Source organism: Adiantum capillus-veneris, chromosome 19 (genome assembly GCF_014529385.1).
Source record: "Adiantum capillus-veneris isolate H3 chromosome 19, ASM1452938v2, whole genome shotgun sequence".
Classification (NCBI taxonomy): Eukaryota; Viridiplantae; Streptophyta; class Polypodiopsida; order Polypodiales; family Pteridaceae; genus Adiantum; species Adiantum capillus-veneris.
In genome coordinates this window covers 35,451,561-35,465,647 of record NC_140949.1, presented here as the reverse complement: position 1 = coordinate 35,465,647, position 14,087 = coordinate 35,451,561, and the positions used below count along the sequence as shown (strand labels likewise).

At 43.8% G+C, this 14,087-nt stretch overlaps 1 protein-coding gene across 1 annotated transcript in view; it reads left to right on the top strand.

Annotated features, from left to right (window-relative positions):
- Positions 1-11,906, top strand: part of SMU1 (transducin family protein / WD-40 repeat family protein) — a 28,427-nt gene extending 16,521 nt beyond the window's left edge. Inside the window, exons 2-16 of the mRNA XM_086490434.1 lie at positions 6,883-7,093; positions 7,177-7,329; positions 7,428-7,476; positions 7,687-7,770; positions 7,871-7,974; positions 8,056-8,142; positions 8,318-8,371; positions 9,875-9,970; positions 10,046-10,173; positions 10,256-10,382; positions 10,461-10,520; positions 10,604-10,711; positions 10,874-10,974; positions 11,056-11,107; positions 11,222-11,906. Of these exons, the coding sequence (XP_086346560.1) occupies positions 6,883-7,093; positions 7,177-7,329; positions 7,428-7,476; positions 7,687-7,770; positions 7,871-7,974; positions 8,056-8,142; positions 8,318-8,371; positions 9,875-9,970; positions 10,046-10,173; positions 10,256-10,382; positions 10,461-10,520; positions 10,604-10,711; positions 10,874-10,974; positions 11,056-11,107; positions 11,222-11,320 (1,513 nt within the window). The 3' untranslated portion in view covers positions 11,321-11,906. The remainder of the gene's footprint in view (positions 1-6,882; positions 7,094-7,176; positions 7,330-7,427; positions 7,477-7,686; positions 7,771-7,870; positions 7,975-8,055; positions 8,143-8,317; positions 8,372-9,874; positions 9,971-10,045; positions 10,174-10,255; positions 10,383-10,460; positions 10,521-10,603; positions 10,712-10,873; positions 10,975-11,055; positions 11,108-11,221) is intronic.
- The last annotated feature ends 2,181 nt before the right edge of the window (positions 11,907-14,087 follow it).

Below are 14,087 nucleotides of genomic sequence, written 5' to 3'. Positions count from 1 at the left end.
GGAGAGAGCGGGCAACCCTGCTTCACCCCAATAGTGGAGTGAACCGGTATTGAGAGTCCCTCCGGGGTGCGTACATGCCCTACTACTGATCTGTATAATGCCATGATCCCCCAAATGAGCTCTGTGGGTACTCCCATTTCCTGTAATCTGCGCATCAGTCTAGCTCTGGAAACCGTGTCGAAAGCTTTGTGGAAGTCCACAAAGCTACAATAGATCCGTCTCCCATGAGATCTGCCTTCCTCGATGATGGCCCTGAGTGTTAGGATATGGTCAAGAGTAGAGAAGCCTCTCCTGAATCCTACCTGCCCAGTTGCACGCATTCCTTCCCTCTCTACCCATCTACTCAGTTGTTGCTCAAGAATGGATGCATACAACCGTGCCAGTGTGTGCCCGATCATAATAGTGCGATAATTCCCAGGCTCCATGGGGTCTCCTGATTTGAAGATAGGTACGATCGTAGATAGGCTCCAAGTGTCCGGTAGGCCCTCACACATGGCACGGTTAAACATAACTGCTAGAAGCTCTGCTAGTAGGTCTTTGGCATGCATGAAATGCTCAGCTACTAGGCCCTCATGATTATATGCTCTCCCAGTCTTCATCCTGTCAATAGCTTTCTTCACCATCTCAACGGTGAAAAAGACACATGTATGTGGGCATGGGTCGGGGGGGTTGGGGAGGGGCGGCTGTTCAGGTACTGTGTACAAAGATGATGCGTACTGACCCCAGGTCTCTGTGGAGGAAATAGCAAGGGGGGGGGATTGCTCATGAAAGAGCCGCCACGCCTCACGCGGGTCTTGACTCATGAATAGCTGATATAGATCCTGCTCGAGCCGAGCCAGAAAACCCCTCTTCTTCCGTCGCATCAGGCGTCGAAAGTCCATCTGTGACTGTCTGTGAGTGACGTCCCTCAACAGCACCTCCCTCTGAAGTCTGGCTCTAGTCTGGCGGCAATCCTCATCGTACCAGCTGTTCTGAGGCATGCTCCCAGAACGGCGGCTCTGCTCAGGCTGGGTGTGTGGATATGCTTCTGCTGCTGCCTCATGTAATGTCTGTGTCAATATAGTAGTTAGCTCCTCTAGAGGTCGCCCCGGGTCCTCAGTGCATAGGCGTCTGTAGATTCCGTCCATGTATACAGAGTCTGTCTCCCTTGTGAATGTGTAGCGAGTAGGGGGTACTACTCGTGGCCTATGTGCTACACTGAATTGGAAAGAGATGGTCATTGACACCAGAGCATGATCCACTGCCACCCCGACCGGTCTGGGCCCAACTGTGAGTTCTTGGATACTAGAGATGAGATTCGGTTGTGCCATGACATAGTCCACCGTGCTGGTTCCATGTCTGTGTGGGAAGCATGTTAAGCCTCCCGCAGCAGGAAATCTCTGTAGGCCGTTCAAGATGGCCAATCCATGTGCAGTGCCCATGTCTATCAGGTGTCACCCATACTCAGTATATTCCATATCGTGTGATAGTCTGGAAAGGCCCGTATCTGCCACATCTATCTCTCTTAGCATCTCCTCTGAAGTATCATAAAACACTGCTTGGTGATGGGCAGTCCTAGCATTGAAGTCCTCGAGGATGATAATGTCACCGTCCCTAGAGAACTCCCATATGTCATCATCCAAAATAGAGAAAGGGGATTGTCCCCTGGGTGGTGCATAAACTGATGTACTCGGGGGAAAGTAACAAATAGCTAGATAGAGGTATCTGCCTGTCTCTGCTTTCAGTCTCACCCACATGTACCTGGCTTGCTCGTCCCTGCGGGCTATATGTATCAGTGGCTGCAGATCCTCTCTAAATAACACTACCACTCCTCCCGAGCCTCGCCCTCTGTGCTCTGAGCGTGTCTCCTGTCTGTAGGCTGTCTCCCACTTATATCCATTGATGTGAGGCATGGATTGCCCCGGGGCCTGGTGTGTCTCAGAGTAGAAGATGATGTCTCTTCCAGTAAAGCTATCCTCAAAAGCACCCACATCAAGACGCATAGATCCATTGCAATTCCAGGCAGCTACTTTGAGTGTGGTCCCATAAGTCTCGCACCGTCATGTGGAGCGTCGCTCCAGTATTACTACTTTTCCGTCTCGGTAAAAAGCGATCTTGCCTTTTCCCCTTGCCGCTCTAATCTCCGGCATTACTTCCTGCATATGAGCGATCTGCGAGAGGGTGAGATCGTCCCCGAGAAAGATGCCAGTCTCCTTAAGAGTTGGTTTTTTCTTCAAGAATGACTTCTTTGCTTCCATGGAGGGAAAACGGAGGATGAGTGCTCTTTCTTTTGAGGTTTCTCCACTGCCTCCATTTTTCTTTATGTTGCCCACTCTCCATGCCCTTGTGTGTGTTGGCTCATGAATCCCCATCAGGGCTGTGAGTTCTTTTACTTCTTCGTCCACATTGCCTTTGTCTTTAAGACCGCAAATTCTCACATGTAAAGCGCGCACCCTTCTCCTCTGCTCCTCCTCTAGTGTCTGGTTAATGATGTTGTTGGGTGTGGACGTGGGCGTTATCTCCTTGTCTTTCCCTTTCTTGGCCACCTTGATCCATTTCTCGGCTTCGTCCGCCTTCTGTTGGGTTTTGGTAAGAACATCCACCCAAGAAGTCGTCATTTCTTTGTGCTGTTCTTCTCCCTCTTTGATGGCCCGTACTTGTTCCTTGATCGTGTTGATTTCTTCAATTACTGAGGGTTGCAGTTCGCCCTCTTCCAGTGTGTTTCTTGATCGGGCTTCGGCGAGTTCTTTCTTGAGTGACGCGATCTCTTCCTCTTGGGTCGTCACTCGGTCTTCCAGCGTGCTTATCTTGCTCTCTTGGATCAGCACACGTCCTTCGAGGATGTTTATTGTGCCCCAGAGATTGCGGTTCAACTTGGTGACGGTCTCCGTCATTTCCTCTTTGCATTTTCGAATGGCATCCTCTAGGGGGTCAGCTTTATCGTTTGTCTTCCTCATGCTTGATCGCTGTCCGCAAGGGGGGGGATAGATGCACGTGTGCACCCACACTAGCAGCGGTCTCGGCGAGTGGTAGAGCGGAGGCGGTAAGACCTGGGGGTGAAAACGTTAGTTACGAGAGAGAGAGCCGCGGGGGGGGGGGGGGGGGGGGGGGGGGAATAAGTATGGTAGATAGAGTGGGAGGAACGGGGCCAAAAAAAAAAAAAAAAAAAAAAAAAAACTGACGTCCTACGCGTGAAAGAAAAAAAAGGGGGGAGGTGGGGGGGGAAGACATGTTACGTGTAGGAAAGGGGGGGGAGACATGCTACGCGTAGAGGTTGGGGGGCTAGGGCAGCGTGCAGCGCGCGAGCAGGGCAAGGGCGACAGGGGTGCAGGGCGACGGGCGCGCGGGGCAGAGGCGGGGGTGCAGGGCGGCGGGCGCGTGGATGCAGTGCAGGGCGGGCGCGAGGGGCAGAGGCGGGGGGGGGGTATGGCGCAAGCCAGGCAACAACGAGCAGCACAGAGAGAGAGAGAGAGAGAGAGAGAGAGAGAGAGAGAGAGAGAGAGAGAGAGAGAGAGAGAGAAATGAAATGAAATGTTATATTATATTAACGTCTTCAAAAGGCCAAAGTGACCTATGAGACCGGAAAGTTACAATGTGGTCAGGGTAGTTTTCGTACGACGTACGGAACGTCTCGTTCCGTACTGCGGGTCACGTACCGTCCCGTACGTTTTGTACGTTTTTTTTTTTTTTTTTTGGTGGTTTTTTTGGGCAAAATTCACAATTGTGAATGGATTACATTGAGCAGCCCAACTCTCTCTCTCTCTCTCATGCTCTAGCCTCTTCCTATTTAAGCAATGCCTCTCCATCTTGTTCTCCAACACTTCCAAGCTCTCAATGCTCATTGCTCTCAAGCTCTCAATGCTCTCAATGCTCATTGCTCTCAATGCTCTCACTGCTCAATGCTCCCATGTTCTAGCTCTCAAGTGACAAGCTCTAGAGACTAGAGTCTTGCCTCTCCATCTTCTCTCCATTGGGTCTCTCCCTCTCAAGCTCCCATTGAAGATCTCATAATGTCAAGTTTCTTTAAGTGTAAAGTTTAAACCCAAGGGCCTGAGCCTTAGACGTAAGAATTCTTGGTTTTTTTATTTTGAACGTACGTAACGTCATCGTACATCTTAATATTTTTTAGTTCGTTTAGTACCGCACATCATCGTACGTGTACAAAACGTACGGGACCGTACGAGACCACTATGAATGTGGTGGATCTGATACAAAGCAGAGTAACAAACTAACTAACAACATAACAAAACAAAACAAAAAATACTATGGGATCCTAGACTGGTCGATGTGAACTAAGCAAAAGGGGTAGCTTGCCGGGATAGCTAAATCATAGGAGATCTAGCATCGGGCGCTAGCGGATCTCATCAATCTCCTCCATGGTCAGTAGTCTGACCGGGCATCGTGCATGCCTGGCCAGAGTGCTTCGAATCTTCTGATGAAGCCTCCGTCGATGCTGTGTAGTCCTCCGCAGTCGTGGGCGCCTGGATTTCCCAGCTCACTCGCTCGGTCGATCAGTGTGCCTCTGGTGTGAGACGGAAGTGAGCTCTGCTGTGGTAGTAGCTCCTGCGGCTGTCCAATGTCTGCTCTAAAGAAATCTGTGATCCGTCTCTGAGACTGGCTAGCCTCTCCACTCATCAGGCTATCTCTGTGTCTGCGTAGCTCGAGCAGGAACAAACCCAAGCATCTCTGATCCTCATATCCCCATGACTCTGGAGAGTGGTCCAAAACCCTCTTTGAACAAGCAATGGAAGCGGCCTCGTATCTCGTAGTAGACGGGGCAGCGGCATGTGTAGTGCAACTCTGTCTCAGGCTCCATGTCACACAAGGGGCAAGTCCTGGCCTCTGCTGGTACTCCGCTGTATCTCCCAGTCTCAATCCGCAGCTGGTGAGAAGACGTGCGTAACTGGCCAATAGCACATCTTCCCATGAGACAAGTGGGTGTCCATGTATATGGGTCTCGTCACAAAACCATCCTCCGTAAGCTGGAGAAGATGCTCTCTGTAGAAAGCCATCTTCGTGCCCAGCCCCTGCGCCGGCTGTATCCATGTCGCCTGGTGTCTAGCTGGGTCAGGTCTTGACGGATGAGCCTGGTGATCTCGGACTGTGTAAGAGTGAGAGATGGTGCATCCAATGAGTACTGGAAGGGTGGCAACCTGTCTATGCTGAACCCATGTGCCTGAAACCATGATGTCATCTCCCCATACCAACATGCTGTATCTCCCTGCATGGCTTGTGTATGGGCTGATGATGTGGTACGGACAGTGATGTGGCCTATTGTATGGCCAGCAAGGTGGCAGCGGTACGGTGCGTTCATGTGACAGTTTTCTATGATTTATACTGATGTGGTGTATTTTTATGTCCACTTTGCTTGTAGTTTCTCCACATGGGCTATGTGCCTCTGCTATTGGGCCATGATTTAAATAGTAGATGTTTTAGTTGCTTTGGGTAGACCTAAGCTAATAAATCAAACGCCAGCCCCCAAGTTGTTCTCAAATTGTGTGAGTGGGCTTAGAGAACGATTGTAACCAAGATCAATATATAGCAGTTTAACAATTGGTGCATTAAAACTTCCCTCGTGGGTATTCCATGCCAGCTAGTTCAAGCTCATAAAAAATTCACGATATCATGTGCATGTGGTAGCAGCTGGGGGCTTTACTAAAAAAGGATCAGAAAATTATATTCAGTGTAAACAGTATTACTTGCTGTGGTCCGATGACCCCCAACCACCATATCTTTATGGGATATGTTGAGGTTTAGAAACTGGTGTAAAATATATTATTGGACATCATAAAACCTATACGTTATTGAGGGGAAAAGAAGATGCATTAGCAATTCAAGCCAGATGGTACATAAAGCAGACATGTGCAGAATTACACCAATGTGGGGCCAATTATTTAGAGAAAAAGGGGGGTTTTGTCTTTCCAGCATGTTCTCTTTTTCTGTGTAACATGCTATCCATGGGAATGAACCATTCTGTCATATATTTCCCAAAGAGGTAATACTATTGATGGATTTCGCACTTGTCGAAGCTTGGTTTTTTTGCTATATGTATCAGTGGCAATTGATTATATAAGAAGAGCCAAATATATTACTGTGTTGTATAAGGAATGCCTCAAGGGGCACTGAGGGGCCGCTGCAGCTATAAGGGGAACTTGGCCCCTCTGTGCCTTGACTCTTTAAGTAATTTCAAGTTCAGTTTGCTGTTTCAATTCAGTTGTGGTATTATTTACAGTGTTTCACCGCTTGCTCAAGTCTCCAGCTGGTTTCACTTGTCTATCTTATGATACCAGCATCATGGATGCAATAGACAATAGAGTGCCTTCTTTAACAAGTAGATGATCCTGATAATGACTTGTTCAACAAGTCATAAGCATCAACAACAAAACCAGTTAGTTGTTTCGCATACATTTCGTCCTCTAAATCACCATTTAGAAAAGTAGAATTCACATCTGTTTATGGACTAGTGCAAACACAAGATGAGTAGAGGTAAATTGTGCAGTGGGAGCAAAAGTCTCATCAAGATTTTCACCTTCTTTCTGTGCATCGCCCTCAGCAACAAGATGAACTTCGTACTTGTTGGGGGTTCAAATGTCTCTTCTGCAGAAGCAATCAAGCTCGCCTATGTGAGATTTTCCATGCGTATCTCTCTCTTGTCAAGTTAATTATTTTTCTGTGTTAAGTATTTGTTTGCAGATTTGATAGACCACTGTCTTTACCCTGCTGCTGTAGGAGCTGGTTGTTATTATTCTCATTGGTTGTATCTGCATATTAAATGGATCTACCAGCCATAAGATATTTTGTTTAATTAAAGATTTTCCAGGCGAACATGTTTAATTCTGAACAAATGACTGTTGACATGAATTTGCAGTTTTGTTTCTGACATGTATACAATTCATATTGCAGCGTCATCAAGATTGTTCTGCAATTTTGCAAAGAAAACTCCCTGCATCAAACTTTTCAGACCTTACAAAACGAGTGTCAAGTCTCATTAAATACTGTAGATAGTCTTGAAACATTTGTTGCCGACATCAACAATGGGCGCTGGGATGCAGTTCTACCACAGGTTGTTCAGCTCAAGCTTCCAAGAAAGAAGCTTGAAGATTTATACGAGCAGGTTATCTATCTTTGGAATTCTATCATATGCTGGATTTCTGCCCTCCTTTTGTTATGTTAAGCTCCTTCTTACCACTGTCATAGATAGTGTTGGAGATGATAGAATTACGGGAGCTGGATACAGCAAGGTCTATACTACGGCAGACACAAGCGATGGGCTTTATGAAGCAAGAACAGCCCGAAAGATATCTGCGGCTTGAACATTTGTTAGTCCGGACGTATTTTGATCCTAGGGAGGTAATATGTGCAACTGCAAGTAGATTTTGATGTGATTTTCTTGGCCTGGCATTGACAAGTGGTCTGAAGCTTATCTCCGTGTGGAACTTTGTCAGTAGGCTTATCAAGATTCTTCCAAAGAGAAAAGGAGAGCTCAGATAGGTCAAGGCAAGTTCATAATTGATATCTTCTGTGCTCTAATGCAGTGCATAAGTTGCAATAATTCTCGAAACTTCATATGTGGGTGTATAAGTAATGGTAGATATTTATGTCACTACATGTTTCATTAATGCAGGACTGAAATATGTGTCACCTTCTTTGCTTTATGAAAAATTTGTGTTTCTTCTTTTATTTTCTCATCTTCACCTTTGGTCACAGCTCTTGCAACCGAGGTTACCGTAGTACCTCCATCAAGATTAATGGGCCTTATCGGTCAGGCGTTGAAATGGCAACAACACCAAGGTTCATTTCTCTCTGAATAATTTACATATTTTCTTTCCATTTCATCAGTTTGAAGAGGTTACTGATTGGTCCATTTCCTTTTTTGTGACATTTTTTTTAGGACTGCTGCCACCAGGCACCCAATTCGATCTTTTCCGAGGTACAGCAGCAGTGAAGGCAGATGAGGAAGAAACTTATCCCACAGTGCTAGCCCATTCAATAAAAGTAACACTTAATTCCTCTTGTAACAAACCAAGCAGGAACAATTCTTAGATGTGTTCTAATGTTCGGCGTGATCTTCGGCAGTTTGGGAAGCAGAGCCATCCAGAATCTGCACGATTCTCTCCAGACGGTCAATACCTTGTATCCTCTTCTGTTGATGGGTTTCTGGAGGTTGATTGCCATTTCTCTTATTAAAAGCTATAAAATGTCATCATGTTCAGTACTCGTTTCCAATTTCCAACCTAAACCTTTATAATCACAATTATTACCTTGCATCATGGCATTTACTCACCAATCAATTTAGGAAGTATGACCATATTTTATGATTGCTGATGACTGACTGCAGGTCTGGGATTATATTAGTGGGAAGCTAAAGAAAGATCTACAATATCAAGCAGATGTAAGTGTTGCATTGACTGCATTTTTTTGTTATTTGTTACCAATTCCTGATCGTCCCTTTCTTGTCTTGACACTGCACGTTTGCACCTAATTTCCTTGCATTCTTTCTTTTCTTCCGATTTTTCTTTTCAATCAAGTTTTATCCTTCAGCACAGCTTTTTAATTACATTGTTTCCAGTGTTCCTTCACAATATTATCTAGGCACAAGGAGCACACTTAGGTATGTGGTCACATTTAGAACAACATGTTTTCTGTTATGCAGTCAAGAAACGTGCATAATTCAATTGAATTTAGAACAAATTTGTTTTCTAATTGGAACGTGGAAAATAATGAAAGAGGATTCCCAATTATTGTCCTTCAGAAGGCATTTCTTAACCATGGATTGGTGGGAAAATTCATAATCTACTGTCAATCATAGAACACACAGGGAGCTTATGCGAAATGGAACATTTTGAATTGCCCACACAAAGTTTTGCGTGTATCCATTGCCACAGGAGATTCTATATCACAAAATTTTCTGTCCTTCTTTCTATTTTTAAAATGAATGTTCAAGTTAGTTATGAGTGAATGTATGTAGATGCCTTATCTCATGTGGACTCCAAGAGATATAGTTGAATTGCGTGAAATAGACTCCTCCAGGTCAGAAGGCCAGGTGTCCCACTAATTGCTTCTTGCTTTATAGCTAGAGTTTACGAGCATGCTCATCTTGTAGCTTTCACAATGTGGAGATGAATTCAGCATTTTCTCCCTCCTTTCATGCCATTTACGCTGTAAGTGCTGGATACAAAGACAGATACAGGGTAAGGAGACATTCAAGCAAATTGCTGCTGAAAGTGATTAATGTATGATGACTGGACCATTTGGTTGATTAAGTTGCATGGGTGGGTGCCTCCAATCTCCTTCCAAAGAAGCCTAATTTTCTTGCAAGCAGGTAGGTCTGCACAGTTTTGAATAGATAAGAAATACATGAATTAGATGAAGAATGGAAGAGCTGGATACTTCAACCTCAGGAAGAAGTCCAATGGTGTGGAAAATGAAAATTTTAGAGATACTGGACAGTCTATCAGAAAAGATAATGGTGTGAGCAATGTGGATTTTGACATACTCATATTTCTCTTACACATCTTCCCTTAAGGCTTTGTCTTTTCCTTGGTGGCTCCTTCTGTATCAATTGTCAGAATTATCAAGTCGTCGTCTTCAAAAATTGAGTTGCCACCTTGTTTCTCTGGTCGTCTAGTGTGGCAAAAAATTAGCAGTGATAACTCAGAAAATTAGAGCTGTTGTCACGTGCAAGCTGTTTGTGTGTGCGCCCAACAGCCTGCTGCATGGAAAATTTCATTGGAAATGACATCCTCTAACATTTAAGCTTTTTGAAGCAACAATAGCTAATCAACCAGTTTAAGAATTCTTGTAAGAGGTCATAACTGTGATCCTTAACAATGTTTCATGAAGTCACAAGGAGAACGTAACATTTCTTGTTAAGCTTTGCTGCTATTTCTTTCAGGATGCATTTATGATGCATGATGAATCAGTGTTATGCGCTGATTTTAGCAGGGATTCTGAGATGATTGCATCTGGCTCGCAAGATGGAAAAATTAAGGTATTGGTGATTGACATTTTTGTGCAGATTTGTTCTTAGTTAATTGGGCTATTGAAAGTTGTTCTTGTACTCTAGGTGTGGAGAATTCGGACAGGGCAGTGCTTGCGGCGGTTGGAGAGAGCACATGCTCAAGGTGTAACGAGTATTATGTTTTCTCGTGATAGCAGTCAAATACTAAGTACTTCCTTTGATGGCACTGCCAGGTAGGAGGAATACAGTGAGGATATTTATTGGTTGTTTGTCAAAGGTCTACTTATGGCTAGTTGTTTAACCTGGGCTCAACAGAATACATGGGTTGAAGTCCGGAAAACAACTGAAGGAATTCAGGGGTCATTCATCTTATGTGAACCATGCGATTTTTACCAGTGATGGTACACGCATTTTGACAGCCTCCAGTGATGGTTCAGTTAAAGTAAGTGGTGCGGAATTGATGCTCCCTTTGTTTCAATTCATGCATTTTCTGATAAAAGCAATCCTCACTTTCTTATAGGTGTGGGACTTGAAAACCACAGATTGCCTTCAAACTTTCAAGCCTCCACCTCCTTTGCGGGTATGTAATACACCTATAAAGCCTTTCCATCGAATCGAATTTAGCACAGAACAGCTTCGTTGATTATTTACTGTGATATGCAGGGTGGGGATGCAACGGTCAATTCTGTACATCTGTTTCCCAAGAATCCAGACCATATTCTAGTATGCAACAGAGCTTCCTCAATCTATATTATGACCCTTCAGGGCCAGGTAAGAGCTTTTTGCATGATGCCAAGCAACACATAAGTAACAGGACAAGTTCTTGTTGATCTGAAACAGTCTCTCCTTCCTTTTAATTACTTGCTTGTCAAAAAAAAAAAACAAATTTGCTTCATGCAACTGGATGTCTCTAAAAGAATAAGTGATTTGTAGGTGGTTAAGAGTTTTTCTTCGGGAAAACGGGAAGGAGGTGATTTTGTTGGTGCTTGTGTTTCTCCAAAAGGGGAATGGATTTATTGTGTGGGAGAAGACAGGTAAGCTTCTGGAAAGTTCGCAGTGCACAATTTGAGCTCTGGTTACTTGTGTGTGTGTTGTGATCTGGTATCTTTCTCCAGGATGCTTTATTGCTTCAGTCATCAGTCAGGAAAGTTAGAGCATCTGTTGAAGGTATGCATCTCTTAGATTGCCTGGACTCTTTGACAAATGTCTTCTGTCTGCATTTTTGTTATGTATCACATGCAGGTGCTGTGACATTGAGCTTGCGGCTGCCTTTTGGTGCAGGTTCATGAGAAGGATGCGATTGGCGTCACTCATCATCCACATAGGAACCTTCTTGTAACTTATGGAGAAGACAGTGTTATGAAGTTGTGGAAACCTTAAGCCCATCTTGACAAGGGGATGTTGCTTTATGATTTCATCCATACAAATTCTTTGTGGTTGAAGGTTCTCCATTTGAAATCAGTACCTGAAGGGTCAAAAGGCAGCTGTGTTCTGGCTTTTGTTGAGCAGGCTCATTCTTCGTCCGGAGCAGGTTGCACAGAAAAGGCACGTTTGTATCACCACAAGGACCAGCATCACCTCGTCGAGGAGTGTATACATGCTCAAACTTTATACCCACCAGATGTGAATCACAATCAGGAGAGGTGATCTGTTGGTCTCTTAGCATTTTTTGGATGGTGTGTAGTGTTTGAAGGTTCAATCTTATGCGTCAATCCTTAGTGAACAAGTTCTTTTGGGTTCTGTCTGTGGAAATGTAATCTTATGCAGATGTTTTATAGGAGGGAGCCGGAGTGCTCCCATATAAAACAGATTGGAATATACTTCTACAGTGTTCCTGTACAAATAAGAGCATAGGACCTGTAACAAGGTGGTTTTGACTAGTTGGCAAGGTTGGGTCTTAGTGGTGGATGTGCGGACCTAGAGAGGGCAAATTTTATCCAGTATAATGTGCTACTCTTTCACGCTTTCCTCTTCCCTCCCTGAAAGATGTGGCAGGCTTAGTGGTTGTGGTTTCTGCAATGCTTTGCTTGACAACTCATTTCATAGCAGATCATAATGTTACTTTCTGTTTTCGCAGCATTGTACATATCAGCAGGGTTCTCCGTAGTTTTCTTTAACATAATCTGAGGGTTTTAACTGCTATGGAAAACAGAGAGTGAAGAAGGTAAGTGTGCTGCTTTAGTTATGATGATATACCTTATGCATGGAAGGCAAGATGTGCTCAGTTCAGGCTGTATGTGTTTGAAATCCTTCTCTGAAATCACTTGTAACTTCTAGATAGGTATTTGTAGGGCTCTCCATGTTAGCCATTACATGTCATCTACATGTAGAAACACCCTCTTAAGCACCCTTTGTACCTTCCATGTGGGAGCATTCCTTCCCTCCTTTCCTTCCCTTCTCTTTATCATCACTCATATTGGTGTCACCTTTGTAGTTTTATTCATGACATGCATTCACCTTATACTAATGGCTCGCACCATGTAGAGTGGCAAGGAAGAGTTCATCTTCTCACTTTGCTTGCGAGGTTTCGAATGGTGCCCTTCTGAGTGTATGCTATCATTGTTACTATTGTGAGATACATTATGAGTCATGATGTGGTGCTCGTTGTGTGCTACTCAATGGTCCATCTTGAACAAGGCTTCTCCATTGCTGCCACCATGATTGACCAATCAAGCACTAGGTCTATGGTGGCAGCATCTTGTTTTGAGCAAAGGCCGCCAATAGCATTGTAAAACTTTAATAGAGCGTCAATAATAGCATTGAAGGGCACCCTGCACTATCAAAATATGGGTTATACCCAAGTTAGCCTCCAGGGAAGATTTTGAACATTCTTTAAGGTAAGGGTACTTTTGTTGTCTTCATTCTTTAACCGGTTCAATGCACGGAAAGTGATTTAAATCTTGTGTGGCCCTAGAACATTTTCAATTTGGTGCAAAATGACGGCGTCTCCTTGAATGCTACTTTTTGTGAGTAATGCATGTAGTGACTCAAGTGGTGCTCTTTTTTTAATGTAACGTTTCCAAGAGAAGCTCCTATCTTGTAGTGTTGCAATTAGAATATGCCCAACACCTGAAAGGTCAACAATTTGACAATTTTTAGCAAAATGTAGAGCAACATTCTCTTGTCTTATGGCATGCGTGAATGTATAGTTTATGTGTGTTCCTTCCCCTTTTGAATTGCATTGTGTATATGCATGTTGTATGGTTGCATATTGATGATGGATGATAAGTGTTAGTTTTGTAGCGAGGATCGGGTATAGAGCATGTTGAATGCAAGGAGGATGAAGTACACTTGTAAGAATATATATATCTACTATCCAACTAGCATTTGCATGCAAGTAATATGACAAGTTCGCAAAGGCTCATTTGCATTAAGTAGCTCTCATAGCTTTGCTTCAATGGCTCCTTGCACGTCCCTACTACTGTCTAATTTCAATCTTGACTATATCTACTTCGTGAGTTAAGAGCTTTGTTGCTTGCTAGCTCATAGTTCTGTTCTTAGTTAGAAAATCATATATAAGGACAATGTAAATAGATGAATAAAACATTATTATGATTCGTGAATTATTTTAGAAAATAAATTGCAAAAGTGGCAAAGCTTTGCAAGCAAAGTTTTTTGTAATTGACGGAATTCTGCTAAATATGAATAGTTTTGTCAAAAGTAGAGGTAGAAAGGTTTTTTAAATAAGTGATGGGTTTAATAAGTAAGTGGTACACGTGTGTGGGCTAAGAAGGTACTTTTTTTTTTCATGAGAAGGGGTCATTTTTTTGCACGAGGAAAAAATACAAGCAACATGTGTAGAAGAAATCGAATGCTTGGGTCTTGGTTGAGATCCATAGCTTATGCATTTGGGGGTGGTTCGTGGCTTGGTTGAGAGTGTGTTTGATTGTTATTTTCAAGCGCTGGTTGATTGCTCTGTGTGTAAGCATTCTCTTTCCGCATGCATAGATGCTGTTTTTGTGTGGTCTCCTTGCTGTGAAGAAGGAGAGAGCTTTCTCTCTGCAATGGTTGATTGCTTTCTGTGCAAGCACTCTCTTGTCACATGCATAGGTGTTTTTGTGTGGTCTCCTTGCTGTGAAGGAGAGACCTTTCTTTCTTTTGTATATTTGGTTCTTGATATGGAGTTTTTTCTTTGTAAGCCTTGTTG